Source organism: Elephantulus edwardii, unplaced genomic scaffold (genome assembly GCF_000299155.1).
Source record: "Elephantulus edwardii isolate Elephantulus edwardi_28Jun2011 unplaced genomic scaffold, EleEdw1.0 scaffold00010, whole genome shotgun sequence".
NCBI lineage: Eukaryota > Metazoa > Chordata > Mammalia > Macroscelidea > Macroscelididae > Elephantulus > Elephantulus edwardii.
Genome location: NW_006399760.1, coordinates 5,091,070 through 5,108,836, shown reverse-complemented (window position 1 = coordinate 5,108,836; position 17,767 = coordinate 5,091,070). Strand labels below are relative to the sequence as shown.

At 34.6% G+C, this 17,767-nt stretch overlaps 1 protein-coding gene across 1 annotated transcript in view; it reads left to right on the top strand.

The window, feature by feature from the left end:
• The window catches only part of LRP1B (low density lipoprotein receptor-related protein 1B), a 2,414,068-nt gene that overhangs the window by 1,991,129 nt on the left and 405,172 nt on the right, over positions 1-17,767 (top strand). The window contains exons 48-50 of the mRNA XM_006880809.1: positions 3,345-3,458; positions 3,716-3,865; positions 16,287-16,409. Of these exons, the coding sequence (XP_006880871.1) occupies positions 3,345-3,458; positions 3,716-3,865; positions 16,287-16,409 (387 nt within the window). The remainder of the gene's footprint in view (positions 1-3,344; positions 3,459-3,715; positions 3,866-16,286; positions 16,410-17,767) is intronic.

The window sequence follows — 17,767 nt, the reverse complement described above, 5'->3', positions numbered from 1 at the left end:
CAAGCACAATCAATAAGAGTGCATCTAAATTCCAAAATCAATCTCCATAATAGTCTATGTGTTTCCTACTGCTAAAATATATTACTTTTAAACTGTTCTCTCCCTCATCGACTTCAATGCAGTAAATATAATTTATCCATTCTTTTCTCAGTCTTACCCCCACCCTCATGTCAGTCTCATTCTACAACAGTTGCACCATACAGTATTTGTCCTTTTATGACTTTTTTTTTAAACATTATCTCTGTGCTACTCTTTTTAATGTCAAAGTTATATTTTCTTCTTATCTAGTCTGAGATTCTTTTCTCATTTCTTAGTCTGGAATTGCACACAGACTACTTTCTTCTTGCCCTTTATTTCTATTCTTTTTACAACTGTTTTTACTTCTACTGACACTTTAAAGAAAATTGCTTTTTAAAACACTTTATTATTCTTAAGGGGATTCCAGAGATATAGCCCATAGGAAGTTACACTGTTAATCCAAAGGCCATACCTCTATGGAGGTTCAAATCCCTCAGGATTTCCTTTGTTCAATTTACTTTCATGCTATTTATGGCCTTGCCAACCTATTGGAGGGTAGGCTATAACTTGGTTCTGAATTAATGTCAAGATTTTATGATTACTTTGAAATCCCTAAATATCCAATTCTTTTAACTGTCTGAAGTGGCATACCCTATGATCATAGAGTTATAATTTTCACCTTCATCCTCTCTGCTACTAGTATAAACCCATATAGACGCCCTCTCAAATACATAGAAAATTATTTAAAGGAGCTTGGAGGGAGATAGTGATGTTGAAATAGCTTTTATTTGTACCCATTAAAAGCTTTCTGGAATTGTAAACTAAAACTTCAAGTATGTTAAAAGACAGCAATTCAGTGCTTCATAATATAAGTAGACTTGAATGAAAATGTTACTATGACCTAATATGTTGTTTTGCAGAAAAATACATCCTATAAATAAAACAGATTAAAGAATTTGACACACAAACTGTTAATAGACTGTTGATAAATAATGAAGTACAAAATTAAATGTAAATTGTTATCTTGATTGCTATATATATCATATACTACATTTACTATTTTATATATAATATACAGCTAATATTTAAATCTAGCATATTATGTATACATTAAAATTAAATGCAAACTGTAATAGGATGCGATATAGAAGATATTTTGTGTACAAAATAAGACAAAAACCCTTGTTTATTCTCTGATTTTAGAACAATGCATTTATCTCTACTCATAATAGCATTATCTCTTTCACTTGTTAAGATGCTTTTTTAATGAAGAAAACAGTGAATCAATTATAATTGAAAATTATAAATAAAACATTTATTCTAATCATCATTTAAATACAAATAAGATTGCAATTAAACGTAATAAGAGCAGTACATTATGAAATACAAATGGCATACACACCCTTGAGTAAAATTTACATATTTTAAGATAGCATTTTAATCATTCACAATTGATATAATTTCTATTTATAATTAAATACTCTTTAAAATATCAATACCAATAAAAGTGGAATAATCCAAGAGCCCTTCATGCTATATATTAACATCATCGACCTATGGAAATTTGAATTTAGAGGAAATACATCACCTAAGTTAATCAAATACAGAACATAGTATGCATCTGTTTACAACATATTACTAGAAAGCATTATATCATAATGAATGTGTAAGCAACCTAGAAAGGAGTGTGTGATTAAGCGTAGGAGCTCTAATGGAAAAAAAGCTGTGCTTTAATCTCAAAGACACATGTCTTGAATTCACCAGCTGCTCCCAGAAAAAAAAGATGGGCAATTTCCTCCCATTTTATTAATTACCTCTGAAAACCTGAGAGAGGGTCAGCTAAGGGTCTGTTCCAAATCAATGGTACACAACAACAACAACAATTTTTACAAAGTATATAAAATGCAATACTATATGAAAGCTTCTTTTTAATCTTATGAAGCAGAGAATTGGAAAGCCAAAGATTAATAAGAGTAGTTAAGCAATTTCATATTCATATATTGTTTGACATGTGGCAGCCAAATGTCATATGAAATGCTGGTGATATGGCTATGAAAAGGACTACGACAGAGGATTGATGACTTGAAGCAGTTGCTAGCTCTTTATAGAGTAAAACACAAATGTTCAGTTAATTATAATAATTATCTACACTTTCTCAAAGCTCAAATTGACTGTTGTTGAGTTGATTCCAACTCCTAAGAACCCTCCATCAAAGTACTGAGGCTGTAAATCCTAACAGGAGGAGACTGGCCATCCTTTTCTGGTACATTTTGAAGTGCTAGAATACATGAGGAAGCTCTGATGGCATAGTGGTAAGGAGTTGGTTTGCCAATCCAAACTCATCCAGATTGAATCCAACTGCTGCTATGCTGGAGAAAGATGAGCAAGTTCTTCCTGTGAGATTTAGTGCCTCTGAAAACCAACTGGAAGGCCAATTATGAGTCAATTCCATCTTGAATGCACAGAATAACAACAGATACATGGGCTTCCGGTTAACAGCACAATTTGTTGCAGACTAAAACACACCAGATTTTGAAAATGGTTAGGACCAGGCAGGGTTTGTTTCTGTTGCTGTGCATGGGGTCACTATGAATTAGAACTGACTTGAAAACAACAGCAAAGAGTTCTGGTGATGCTGTGGTGACATAATATACTTCGGTGTTTATCTGAAAACACACCTGCTGCCCTTTAGTAGAATGATATGTCGTCTTAGTCTACACAAATTAGAGTGTAACACTCCTATGGGGCAGTTCTACTTTGTCCTGTAGAGTTGTTAGATATTAGAATAAACTTGACAGTGAGATCTCTCTCTCTCTCTCTCTCTCTCTCTGTCTCTTTCTCTCTTTTCTCTGTATAAGTTATCTTGGCATAGAATATCTTACTTTTTTAAGCAACTAGAGATTTTTCAGTAGTGTCATTCACTTAGTTGTTCCATGATATGCTTGTAGTTGAAATGAGGGAATTTTCAGCAACATTCAATTGTTTTTGCTATTTATTAGTGTTGGCTCAGTGTATTGTACACAGGATAGAGACTTTTGTCTTGGTGCTTTCATGGAGACTAACATTTAAAGGAGGAACATATACACAAAACAGACTATTGCCCTGCAGTGTCACAAATACCATAGCAGACAGAGGGAAGAATCTTATGGTAAGGAAAGAACTCTATCTTACTCAAGCTTGGGAGTAGAATCCAAACATCAAGTTTGATTTCCCAGAGTTAAATTAGCACAGCTCAACAAAATTATTTGATTTATTAGAGTTTGCAGAACGTAGGGGCAAAGAGTCATTTCCTATCTATTAAATTGTTTAATTACTTACTTTTGTAGTTACAACTTGTGCAGCTGTTGAGTTCCGCTGTGCAGATGGAACTTGCATTCCAAGATCAGCACGATGCAACCAGAACATAGACTGTGCAGATGCTTCAGATGAAAAGAATTGCAGTAAGATTTTGCACTGCTTTTTGTTTGTTCATCCCTAGATGTCTTTAACATTGCTTTGAACACTATCCAACTTTTTTACTTAACCTGGTCCAGAATTGATACATAATTAAATACTAGTGTGTAGCATAATTGCATCTTTTACTTCTTCAGATGAAGTCACTTTTCTTGTATTATGACCTTTGATGATAAAAGACTCATAATCTTTGTGAATGAGATCTGTTTTATTTTTTTTTAATTTTCTATTTAACTCTCTCCAGATAATACAGACTGTGTCCATTTCTATAAACTTGGAGTTAAAAGCACAGGATTCATAAGATGCAATTCCACCTCACTATGTGTTCTGCCAACATGGATATGTGATGGGTCTAATGACTGTGGAGACTATTCAGATGAGTTAAAGTGCCCAGGTAATTCTAGAAAGAGTAACAGATTTTTCCTTGAATATTTAGAAATCAGTTGTATATAATAATTTTTAAAGCTTTTCCTTCTTTGTATAAAATATTTAATATTGAAATTTAAATAGTGTAAAAATTAAAAATGAACAACCTATTTTCTTAATTGAGATTATAATGAAAGTTTATAAAGAACTTGGTTTCCATTCATTCATTATTACACATTTCCCTCTCTGTCCCTTTCTCCCCATTTTTTTTTAGAAATTAAAAGTCCTTTAGTTGTTATATAGTTGTCCCCCTGCCCAGACAACTTTACTATGCAACCTTTATTCTGGACTCTTGTTATGCCAATAATCTCTAATCATATAATCATATATTCCTTTTATACAATTCTCTCACTCGTCTGTTTCAATGCCATGAACAACCTATTTTAACATTTCACTTGATTTTATTTAAAAAGCTGTGGTGTGATGATCAACAAACATGTGGTATATATTGCTCAACAGATGTGTACTACAGTTTCCTTTCTCATATTGAACTTATCATTATCCATCTAAGGTTGGTAATTAAAGCTTTAAGACATGTAGTGTATAAATCTTCAATGGAAGTAATATACAAGAACAAATAATTATTTCTAGACTAATATAAGAAACTATTTTTTTTATAATTTTGCTCAATGTTACTGTACAGTATATATTGTCATTTTACACTGCTTGTTACAGTTTATTCCATCTTTTGGTATAACAACTCAGATAACAGTTATATTCATTACTGAATCAAAGAAAGGAAGAAATTTTTTAACTACTAATCAGTTTTACCTGTAAACTCTGAAGAGTGTCATTATTTCTGGTCTTAGGAGGATGCTTTTCCATAAACACACCGTGATCCAGTGTGTGTGTGTGTACACACACACACACACACACACACGAAATAATTTAAATGTGTGCAGTAAAAACAAGAAGACATACTCTAGAAAAAACACCATTTAGTCTTATGCTGCTATTTCTTTCTAACTTTGCCATTCCTACACTTTCAATATTTATTTGACACACCAAATATTTCTGTAATATATTTATCAATAATATTCCAAATATTCAATATACCAGTTTCAACACACAATTGTCTTATGCATGTGTGTGCATGTGTATACACACGCACACACACAACACTTTACTGTGACAAATTGACATGTTATTTATTTAAGTGGACTTTTTTGTTTATTTTTTAAATGTTATACTGGTTTACTTAGAAAGTTTATATGCATCACTGTGGATCTTTCCAATTTCCTTAACCCACCCCTCCATATACTCAACAAATTGTGCAACCTTATGATTACCATCCCCTCTGCCCATGCTCACCCTTCCCGTCCACCCTTCCCCTCTTATATCCTCATACATAGGTTTTAGTACTAATCTATTTCAACAACAATGGTCTTATACAATATTTTCCTTTATGGGACAGGGTTAGTTCACTTCCTATAATGTTCTCCAGACCTTTACAAATTACATAATGATTTACAAAATCATTGCTCCTGCCTACTGTGTAATATTCTATCTTTTGAATGCACTTCTCAATCCATTCGATTGTGGTTGGAAATTTGGGCTGTTTCCCTTTCTTGCAATAGTGAATAACACTGCTATAAACATTTGTGCACAAGACTCCATTAGTGCCTCTGTTCTCATTTTCTGAGGGCACATATTCCGAGCAGTGGAATATCTTGTTCTTACGGAATTTCTATATTCAGTTTTCTGAGGAAATGTCAGACTGCCTCGTAGGGGCTTGCACCATTTTACAATCCCACCAACAGTTTATAAGAGTCCCTATTTTCCCACATCCTCTCCAACATTTATTACTTGCTTTCCTGCTGGATTTTGCCACTGCTATTGGAGCGAGATAGTTTCTCATTGTGGTTTTGAGTTCATCTTTCTTATTGCTGGTGATAGCATTTCTTCAAGTGTCTGTTGGACACATGAATATCTTCCTCTCTGAAAATTCTTTCCATGTCTTTTGCTCATTTTGTAATTGTGTGATCAGTCTTTTTCTTGTGGAGGCTCTGTAGGATTCTGTAAACTTTTGATATGAGACCTTTGTCTGAAGTGGAATTGTCAAATGTTTTCTTCCCCAAATCCATAGGTTTTCTTTCAGTCTGTTGGAAAAAGTGTTTGATGTGCACAGAGACTTAATCTTGGGAAGGTCCCATTCATTCAATTTTATCCTCTCCAGGTTGTGCATTTCTGACTATATTAGGCAGTCATGTGTGTTCCCAGTTTATCGCTAATAAACTTTATGGTTTTGGGTTTTACTTCCAGGTACCTTGATCTACCTTGAGTTGAGTTTTGTGTATGGTGTGAGATGTGGATCCTGTTTCAGCTTTCTGCAGGTAGCGTTCCAGTTTTGACAGCATCATATGTTGAAGGAATTGTCATTTCCCCATTTGAAATTATCTATTTCCTTGTTGAATATCAGTTAACTATAAGTAGTTAAGTTCATTTCTGGGTTCTCATTTCTGTTACATTTGTCTGTGTGCCTGTCCTTGTACTAGAATCATGCAGTTTTGACTACTACTGCTATGTTTTGTAGGTTTTGAGGTCAGGGAGTGGATTGCCTCCCACTTCATGTTTGTTTTTCAGAAGTGCTTTACTTATTCAGGGTTTCTTTTCTTTCCAGAGAAACTTGACAATTTCCCTTTTGATGCCCTTAAAAATGAATTTAGTTTCTGTATTGGAATTGTGTTGAACATGTAGGTTGCTTTTGGTAGGATTGTCATTTTCACAATATTGAGTTTCCTTATTCATGAACAGAGCAATTTGTTCCATTTATTTGTTCTTTTTTACTGTGTCTTGCAGAAATGTTCTGTAGCTTTCTTTTTATAGGTCTTTTATGTCTAGTCTAGTTAGATTCACTCTCAAGTATATCAGTTTGTAGTTGGCTATGTCTCACATACTGTGGGCATGTGACCAGAAGAGACTAATCTTTGAGAAAGGCATAATGCTCGGAAGGGTGGTGGGACTGGATAGCTGAGGAAGACCCTGTATGAGATGGATTGATACAGTAACTAAAGAAATGGATGTAGGTGTGTCAGAGTCAGTGAGACTGGTTCAGGGCAGGATAGGCTTCATAGCTGTTGTACATAGGGTTGCTATGAGTTACAAGTGACTCCACAGCACATAACAGGAACAATATTGAAAATGGCATTTTCCCCTTTTTTTCCTTATTGAGTTCTCTTCGTTACTATTAAGGAATTTCACTGATTTCTGGATATTGATCTTATATTCTACCACTTTACCGAATTGATCTCCTATCTCTAATATTTTTTTTGGTTGAGTCCTTGGGGTTTTCTGTGTACACTCTCATATCATCTGATAGTTAAACTATCTTTTTGCCAATCTGGATGTCTTTTATTTCCTTCTCTTGCTATATTGGCCTGGCAGGTACTTCCAATATAATATTGAATAGAAGTGGGGATAGTTGGCATCCTTGTCTGGTCACTATTTGCAGGGAAAATGATTTTAGACTTTTTCCATTGAGAATGGTATTGGCTCTTGGTTTTGTATATGTACTTTTCACTATGCTGACAAAATTTCTTCTATTCCAATTTTGGTAAGTGTCTTAATCAGGAAGGAGTGTTGGATTTTGTCAAATGCCTTTTCTGTGTCAATTCCTAAGATCATATGGTTCTTGTTATTTGCTTTGTTAAGATGGTGAATTACACTGATTATTTTTCTTACATTGAACCATCCTTGCATACCTGTTATGAATCCCACTTGGTCATGGTGAATTATTTTGTTGATGTGCTTTTGGACTTTATTGGCTACAATTTTGTTAAGGATGTTTACATCAACATTCATGAGAGATATTGGTCTGTAGTTTTCGTTCTTGGTGAATTATTTTTTTAATGTGCTTTTGGATTTTGTTGGCTATGATTTTGTCAAGAATGTTTGCATCAATATTCATGAAAGATATTGGTCTGTAGTTTTCTTTCTTGGTAGTATCTTCAATTTTTTGGAATTGAGGTTATGTTTGCTTCATAGAATGAATATGAGAGTGATCCTTCTTTTTCTATTTTTGAAATATTTTAAGCAATTTTGTTGATAGATCTTCCCTGAATGTATGATAGAAATCAGTTGTAAATCCATCTAGTACAGGATCTTCTTATGGGGAAGTCTTTTTTATGACCTGTTCAATTCTTCTTTTGTGATGGGTCTGTTAAGTGTTCTACATCTGTTCAGGACAATCTGGGTAGAGTATGAGTATCAAATAATTGGTTAATTTTCTCTAGGTGTTTTAATTTATCAAAGTATAGTTTTTAATAGTATTTTGATATTATCAATTTAATTTCATCTTTTTCTGTTAGGATGTCACCTCTATAATTTCTTAATCAAGTTATTTGTGTCTTATTTCTTTTTCCCCTTTTATTAAGTTTGCCAGTGTTTTGTCAATTTTATTGACTCTTTTGACAAACCAGCTCCTGGTTTTATTGATGGTTTCAATTATTTTTCTGTTCTCTATGTCATTGATTTCAGCTCTTGTCCTTGTAATATCCTTTCTTCTAGAGGCTGTCCGATTAGATGGTTGTTCTTTTTCTATTTGATAAAGATTTCAGTTAGATCATTGATGTTTCTTCTTTCTTCCTTTTTTATGTGTGTGCCTATTGTTATGAACTGTCCCCTGAGAACTGCCTTACCTGCATTCCAGAGGTTTTAGTATGCTGTCTTTTCATTTTCATTTGTTTCAAGCAACATTTTTGTTTCATTATTTATTCTTTTATAACCCAATCATATTCTTTTATAACTCAATCATATAACCCATTCTTCCACATGGATGGTTTTGTAAGTTTTACCCTCTTGTGGTTAATTTCTAGTTTTATGGCATTATGTTCTGAGAAGATTTTTTTTTTATTCTTTCAATGTTTTTAAATTTGTTGCAGCTTATTTTATGTTTCAATAAATTGATTCTGGAGACTATACTGTCCGTATGCACTTGATAAGAAAGTGAATTGAATTTTAGTTTGGTGAAATACCATGAATACATCCACAAAGTGAAGTTAGCTGATTGTTTAGATTTTCTGCATCTTTGCTAGGCTTCTTCTGAGATGATCCATCCTTTGCTGATGTGCTGTGTTAGAGTCTTCTACAACTTTTGTGATTCTATTTCTTTCTTCAAGTCTGTTAACCATTGTTTTATGTATTTTGTAATCTATTATTTGGTGCATATGTGTTGCTCAAGATTATATTTTCTTGATCTATTGTGCCTTTAATCAGTATGTAATGCCCTTTTTTATTTCTTATGGTGGTTTTCATTCTGAAGTCTATTTTGTCAGATATTAGTATTGCCAACCTGCTTTATTGTAGATGACTGTTGCTTGGTTTATATTTTTTTTATTCAGCCTTTGATTTTTAGTCTATCTTCCTTTTCTTTCTTTTTAGATGTGTCTGTTGTAGGCAAAATGTTGATGGACTGTTTTTTTATTCATTCTTCTACTCTTTTTCTCTTACTTGGCACTTTTAAGTGTGATTATTGTCAGGTCATAGTTTACCATTGCCTTTTGGCTGTGTTTCTTTTTCTGTTGTTTCTGGTTACTACAGTCCATCTACTTCCATTGGGTGTCTCCATATAAAGCACTGCACTTAAATTTTCTTTTGTGGTCTTGTTTACACATAGTCCCGAACTTCCTTCTTTTCTGCAAAGGATCTAATTTGTCCTTTGTATTTGACAAAGAGCTTCGCTGGGTATAGAATCCTTAACTGGCAATTGTTTTCTTTCAACTTTCTGTATAGTCTACCCCAATGTCTTCTAGCTCACATAGTTTCTGCTGAGAAATTAGAGTTTACTTCAATTGTTATCCATTTGTATGTGACTCTTTGTTTTTCTTACAGTGCTTTTAATATTTTATACTTAACTTTTAATTTGGAGAATTTGTCTTGATGTTTTTCTTTTTGCATCTAGTCCACTTGGTGTTTGATGTGCTTCTTGAATGTGTATTTCTTCAGTCTTCATAATACCTGGGAAATTTTCTTCTAATACCTCTTCCACAATTTTTGCAGTGATTTCCCTGTCACTCGCATGTTCTTGAATTCCAGTCATATGTATGTTGTTCTTTTTGATGTTTTCCCATATGATTCTAATGTTTCCTTCACATCTCAATTCTGATTTTTCTTGTAGTACATTTTCAGTGAGGCTCTTGTCTTTCAACTCACTGACTCTCTGTTCCATCTTTTCAGTTCTTTTTAAACCCACCAGCACATTGGATACTTCTGCCATTTTGGTCTTAATATTCTAGATTGCATTTTCATGCTTTTCTATTATTTCCCGAACTGTATTGGCTGTACCCTGTCTTGTGATGATTTTTTTTAAAGTTTTTGTACCTCTTTCTTTATCTAACCTATCAATTCTTTCTTCCATCTTTTGCATTTTCTTCCTCAGCTTTTCGAGGTGCTTCTCATAAGTGAATTCCTTCTGGATCACTGTCTCTGATGTATTTTCTTAATGGCTTCCATTGTTTCTTCCATCATTTGCATCTTCTGTAGCTGTTCAAATAACTTCACATCAACATAATTCTTTTTATTTTTCTCTACCTGAGGTGTTCATTGGTTCTGCTTTTTCAGGAGAAGTGTTGTATTGATTTTTTTATGATGACTGAGGCAGACAGCTACTTTCTTGATATTGTGTGATTTTTTAAATTAGATGTTAAGTTGTAACTATGTAATACCCACAATATGACAACGTTATGTAAAGGACCTGTATATTGGTCCTCCCCTCTTGTTTTCCTGAAGTGGGAATACTGTTGACCTCCAGAAATTGCAGCTTCATCTGACCTTTTAAACTTGACATTAAAAAAACCCATGAGATATAGCTAGAAAGCAGTATTCAAGGCCAAAGTACCTATATTTTCTACTCTACAAGATAGTTCAGTGGCAAATTCTTGAGTTCATTCTTGGATTAGCTGCAGGTGATGTCTTCAAAGGATTTTGGATATTGGTGATCTCTCTTAATTTTTCGGCCTGAGGGCCACAGGCTCGAGGTCCCTAACCTGTGAAAAGAAACAATATGAAAGCAGAAGGCAGGGTTCAGTGTTGGCATTCCCCAGTCCATATGGGGTGCGGTGGGCTGATCTCTCTGCAGGGCTCTGCACTGCCAAAGGAGCTGCTGGAGGTGGGTTGGTAGGGGTGTAAATTGCTCTCTCACTTGTGAAAGAAAATAGGCCAATGTAGCAGTGGGAAGCAGGGTTTGGTGCTTGGTGTTCACCAGTCCAATATGGGTGGGCTGATCTTTCTGCAGGCCTCCATTCTGTCCTAGGACCTGAGGGGTGAGGGTGACAGGATTGTCAATCACTCTTTCACCTTTGAAAGGAAATAGTAAGTAGATTTCTAAATTGTGATTGGATTGGAAGTTTACAAAATATATTGGCTTTCACTCAATCATTCATACACATACTCTTTTAGAACATTAATTATTACCCACAAGCTAATCATCCTTTCCCTACTTCCTCCCTGTAATTCCTGTAATTCTCACTTTTACTGATACTTATATCCTCCTTCTTCCTGCCATCAGAGCTTTATCCTTGGTCAAATGATCCTTTTTGGAGCTTATTTGGTTTTTTTTTTTTTTTCTAAGGAATGAGTAGTGTGTCTGTTGTTATTCATTACCTTACTTTTTCTATCTATTGTTTGGTTTGACTGAAAGTTAAGTAAAAAGAAAGAATTTTGTTTCAGGCTGTAAAGGTGACTAGGAGCTATAGTATGAGGAGTTCCAACAGTTACAGTAAGCGTGGCCTTCTCTATATTTTTAAATTTTGCTGCACATTTCCCTCTACTCTGTTCTGGGTCTTCTAATGTGGTTCCCTTTAAAGAGGTCACAGATGGCAGCTGAGCACCATACAGTTCTTTCAGTCTCAGGGTCATGGGAATTGAGAATCACCTGGTTCATTAGTCCTTCAGAATATTTCTTTTATCTTTGATTTTCTTGTATTTTCCTTGTTCCTGACAGGAATAGACCAGTTGTGCACATGAGGTGGTTGCTCAGAAGCTTTTAAGATTCCAGTCACTGCTCACTAATATATGCTGTGGAACAGTAGTCTGTGGGCTATGTTATGCTAATAGACTTTGCTGTCTTCCAAAGGCAGTATGTCTTAGACCCGAAGAACTAGCAACTTATTCCATTAAGGTGTTTGGCTATAGTTAATTAGTTTACAAAGCAATGTCCCTTGTTGGCTGTGAGATGCGCGTGGGTGTGAATGGTGTTTGTGTGAGTGTTTACATTATACTCTAATATTGTTGTTGTTAGGCGTTGTTGAGTTGATTATGACTCATTACAACTCTATGAATAATGAATCCTATCCAGTGCCATCTTCATCATCTATGATGATGACTTGAGCTCATTGCTACAGTGTCTGCATAACTTGTTGAAATTCATTATCTAGAAATGTCATTTTTAAAAGTTCACGATCTGTTACTTAACTGATTAATAGAATTTCTTAAAAATGTGATATAATATGTGTTCATCTGAGTTTGAATAGGTGAACTTCAATCTCTGGAAAATTGGAGGATTCTCAAGACAATTGATAGCTCAACAAAAGCATTCCTATTTAATTATTTTACTAAGTTTTAAATGTTATGAAACTTAAAAATTATATTGGTTTGCAAACAAAATTTATAGAATAATAAAAACATTGTTTTGATGCATTGAAACTGGCTGCTTAGATTTTTTTAAGCTAATGTTCTACAACACTTTTCCTCCTTCTATGGGTGAAGATAAATTTGTAAATTATCTTAGAAGTGCCACTTACTGCCACTGAATGGATTTAGACTCATAATGATGCTGATGGAGAGAGCAGAACTGCTCCACAGGCAGTAAATCTTGGTGCTGTAAATCTTTATGGAAGCATATTACCCTTTCTCCCACTGAACTGCAAATGGGTTCAAACTGTGAACCTTTTGTTTAACAGTTATATGTCTTAACCACAGTGTCACTAAAGCTCTTCATCTCAAAAGTGGCACATAATGAGTTAGTATTAGACCTAGTTTCCTTTTTTGATTATTTTTATCCCTTTTTAAATGAATTATTTTTAAAGTTAACTTCAAACACTAAGAGAAAATTGCTATTTTAATGGAGAATAAGAAAGAAAACACCCTGGTTGTTTTACGAAATAGTTTGATAAAAATAAATTAGGTTACATATAGGCAATATCCAATATCTCAAAGAGGTTTGCAGTTTGAAACTAAATAGTGGTAACTGATAGAAAATGCCTTGTGATCTTTTGTTAAGATTACAACAAAAATAATCCCAGAAACCCAATCCCCAAAAGCACCCTTGAGGAGTGATTTTTCCTGCATATGATAGATATGCAGAATAAACTTAATAGTATTTAATAACAATAGATAATATTCCAAGAACTTCCATCTAAACCAAACTCAGTATTTTTGTTTATTTGTTTAATGGAGAATTCACTTAGAATTTATTTTCATGTTTAATTGGGTCTGCAGAATTGACATTTTCAAATATAGCCTAGGGGGGAAAGTTGCCATCTTAAATCAGTCATAATGGACATTTATAATGTGATTAGCATATATAACCAAGGGCTTACTCCCTGATTATTATGAGTGTATCAGTCTTTATATTTATAAAACTGAAGGTGCAAGGAGATGGAAGCCATCCAGCAAAAGGAAAAATCCAATATTTTATATACACTCTTGGTTGTTATAATACTACTAATACCAACTAAAGAAATTATTTACAAAAGACTTTGCATGTAAATATTTTATTCTCATAGTGCTCCTACAAAGTATAACACTTTTAAATACACTATTATGCCTGTTTCCTCTCCTTCAAAGATAAAATAATAATTTAAATGCTTCCAAAATATTCTAAGAATTAGGAATATTCTAAAAAGATTTTAAGAATACTAAAAGTACTTATTTTTTAATCAAGAAAAGTCTTTCTGATGTTTTAAAGTAATCTTTCTTTTTTTTTAAATATGTAATTAAAAATAGTTTACACCTAGATATTGTGATTTGGCCTTAGGCTCGCTGTTTTTATAGTACTCCTTATTATTTTATTTTTCTTAAATAACCCATCTCTCTATCTATGTGCCAAAGGATAGGGCAAGAGTTTGCTCTGTTGTTCATAGGATTTCTGAGCCGTTGGTATTTGACTTGATGCCATCTTACAAGAGAACAAACAGGTTGGTCCTGGGGAGGGTAAAACCAAGTTGCTCCTTGGAGGCAAGGATTCTTAAGCTCCATCTGACATACTTTGGGCATGCTATGAGGAGAGAACAGTACTTGGAGAAGAACATCAGGCTTAGAATGGTGAAGGGACAGCACAAGAGAGGAAGATTCTAGATGAGGTGAATTGACACAGTAACTGGAGTAATTGGGGTAAGTGTACCAGAGACAGTGAGATTGGCTCTGGATGAGACAGAGTTCAGAAGTGGTGTGCATATGGTCATTATGAGTGGAGGTGACTCAATGGCACATAACAACAACAACAACACAGCCCACATGTAAAAAGAAGAAAGGCATTGTGGGGATAGCCACATCTGACCTCCATCATTTCAACAAAGGGGAATAGTCCCCATCAACAGCACCCACAGAACAAAACCAGTTCCCACAAGAGCAAGCATGTCCTTCTACTTAGTCCAACACCAATTTTACTCATTTTCTGCATCCAAAATTCATTATAATAGCTCACAAACCACACAGAATCGTATTGCTGTTGTGGTTATCTGTTTTTGAATCACCTGCAACTCACAGTGATCCTATGCACAATAGCTCTGAGTCCTGTCTTGTATTGAGCCAATCTCACCATCTCAGACACATCTGCACCGTATAACCTGTTACTGTGTAAATCCATCTCATTCAGGGTCTTCCTCTCCTGTGATGTCCCTCTACCTTTCAAACCACGATGTCATTCTTTAAATACTGGTCCCTCCTGGGAATATACCCAAAGTATGTGAGACAGAACCATATTAGGAAATTCAAAAGGCTATTATTATTCAGGTTAGTAGCAGAATATAATCAGCCAAGACAGCTCCCAAAATGTGCTCACAGACACCTCAGCCTTGAGCCTTACGGCTTTTGTAGAGTCCTGCCAACTATAACTTTCTTCATCAGTTATCCAATACACTTGGACCAAGGCTCTTAGCTCTGGTTCCCTGTAGGGTAACAGAGCCAAAGGCTGCTCCGTCTCATGTCACGTCTCTAAATCTCTGCTGCTGTCTGCTGTGGCTGCTGCTCCCATCAGCCCTGATGTGACTTGTGCAAGAACCTCTGGCAACAAAGTATGTGTTAACAAAGTATGTGTTAATTTTCCTTGCTGCTTCTTTGCCAGTATTGATAGTTTTGAATTCTGCTGCTGAATGTACTCAATGTAATGGCAAGGATTGCCAGTCACCTACCAATCCCCTTGTGGATTGGTGACTAGCGAATCTTCTCGTGGATAGGCTAACATGTCCTATTCATTTATTCCTGCCTATCCACATGGCAAATTTAGTTAAAGCATAGGGAAGCCATTTTGAATAAAAACCCCTTAATGCCACACTCCACATTATCTATATCATTCCATTCCTTTTCCCCAAATTAGTACCTTTTCTGTTACAGAATCCAATACAAAACAATGTATTGCATCTCCACTCGTCCTTTCATTGACATTTTATAAAACTTTTCTTATTTTTCATGACCTTGATATTCTTTTTTCTTTTTGAAAAAATTAAAAATGTGGATAATTTCACTTTCAGAACAGATTAATGACATTAGTTACACTTTCATCACTGTGTCAACATTCTCTGTAATTTTCTCTGATTGTCACATTTCTGGTGCTCTAGTTTCCTTGAGAACGTTAAAGATAATGAGACTGGCAGAGGATAAGGCAAAAATCCTCTTTTCATAGGGCCACTGTGAGTCATTATTAACTTGAGAATACCTAACAACAATTTCCCTGCTTTCTTATCTTCTTTGGATTAAATGTTAATCTTTTGAACTTATAAAAAGGTTTTTTGTGTTTTCTTTTTAAGTTGATCAACTATCTAACAAGGAATTCTCTCTAGTGTCTGTCTCCACTTTTCAAATGAAAAGGTGATATTGGAGGACAGTTTTGATTCACGAGTTAAAGGACATCTCCAGGAAATATTCTCAAGATATTTTTTGGTTTCAAGTGGCCCAATTTAGTCAGTTATTTTTTAATAACTTAGGTTTTAGTTTGTATTTCCCCTGTTTTTTGCAAGATCATATATTATGTTCCCTGTGGAATTACTTAGTAGCATAAAAGTATCAACTAATTGTAGCCTTCAAATAATTAAAGAGAACCTTTCTGTTATTTTATATTCATATATCCCTGTTATATATCTCTATCAGCTAATAAGATATTATTTGTTATTTATATAGCACAAGTCTAAGAAGAATGTGATTAATTTGACATTACATTCTATATTCTATCACAGTTCAAAACGAACACAAATGTGAAGAAAATTATTTTGGTTGTCCTAGTGGAAGATGCATTTTGAACACCTGGTTATGTGATGGTCAGAAAGATTGTGAAGATGGACTTGATGAATTTCACTGTGGTAAGACACTCTCTCTTGCTTTAGTCTTGCAAACCATATTATTGATACACATATATAAATATATATGTTGTTGCATACTGTTGAGCTTGATCATGGTTGACTCTCTAGCATGTTTTCAGAGGCAGTACATTTTAAATTTTTTTAAAAACCTTAATTTTAATATATTATGTTTATGGAATTTTACACATTATCTTTTATTACACTGTCCATCAATCAAAATCTCCTTAGATTCCCAAAGCTTGGACTAAGATTTATCTATATGATCACTCTTTTTGAAAGGGCCAGCTGATCTGTCATTGTTTTGTCAACATCGAGGTAAATTTCTGAAAATCATAATGCGCTCATTCTGACTGTGCCATCCAGTACAGCATGCCACACCACATCACTGTCACTGTCACATTTTCTGTTAGTTGAGCTATTTAAATTTCCAATTAAATATGGACAGAATAATGGATGCTCCAAATTATTCATTTAGAGGTCATTTTAGGAAGTAAATACATTCTGCTTTTTTCTTAATTTCAGAAGCCTTTTATGAATGACTTGAAATCCTGTCCATTTCCAAGAAAAGTACAGATCTGTAGGATTTGTTGTTGTTAAATGCTGTCAAGTTAACTATGCCTCAATGTGACTTTGTGAACAACAACAGGTCTGAATCTTGCCTGGCTACGAGTTGATTTTAACTTGATAGCATATAACAACATCAAAAACGACCTGCAAATAGTACAAATAATCTGTGTTGGAGGAAGTGGAACCAAAGTGTTCCTAAGAGACAAGGATAGTGAAATTTTGTCTCACAGACTTAGGACATGTTTCCAGGAGGGACTCACCCTTGGAGAAAGATATCGTGCTGGGAAAGGACAAGGGCAGGAGAAAGAGAGTAAGAATTTCAATGAGATGGATATCAGGTTGTGAAGATGGTACAGGACGAGAGGCAGTAAATCTAAAGGGAAGATATTGCCCTTCTTTTCCCCTTGGAACAGCTGCTGATGGATTAAAACTGTGTACAGTTCAATTCATTAACGAGTTGCCACCAGAGATCCCTATAGACAATGTATACATTATCTAGATTCTTTTGTTGTTGTTGTGTGTACCATCGAGTTATAACTGACTCATAGATTACATTTCAGTGAGTTTTTAGAGACTGTTAATAACAGGGGAGGAGATTGCCCATGTTTCTCCTATGGAGCAGCTAGTGAACTTGAACTATGTGCCCTCACAATTGCAGTGCAGCTTCTTGCCAGTAGACCACCAGTGCTCCCTATTCAAATCCTAGATTGTTGTTGTTATTGGTGTATGCCGTCGAGTCGTTTTCGACTCATAACGACCCTATGCACAACAGCCCTAAACCCTGCTCTATC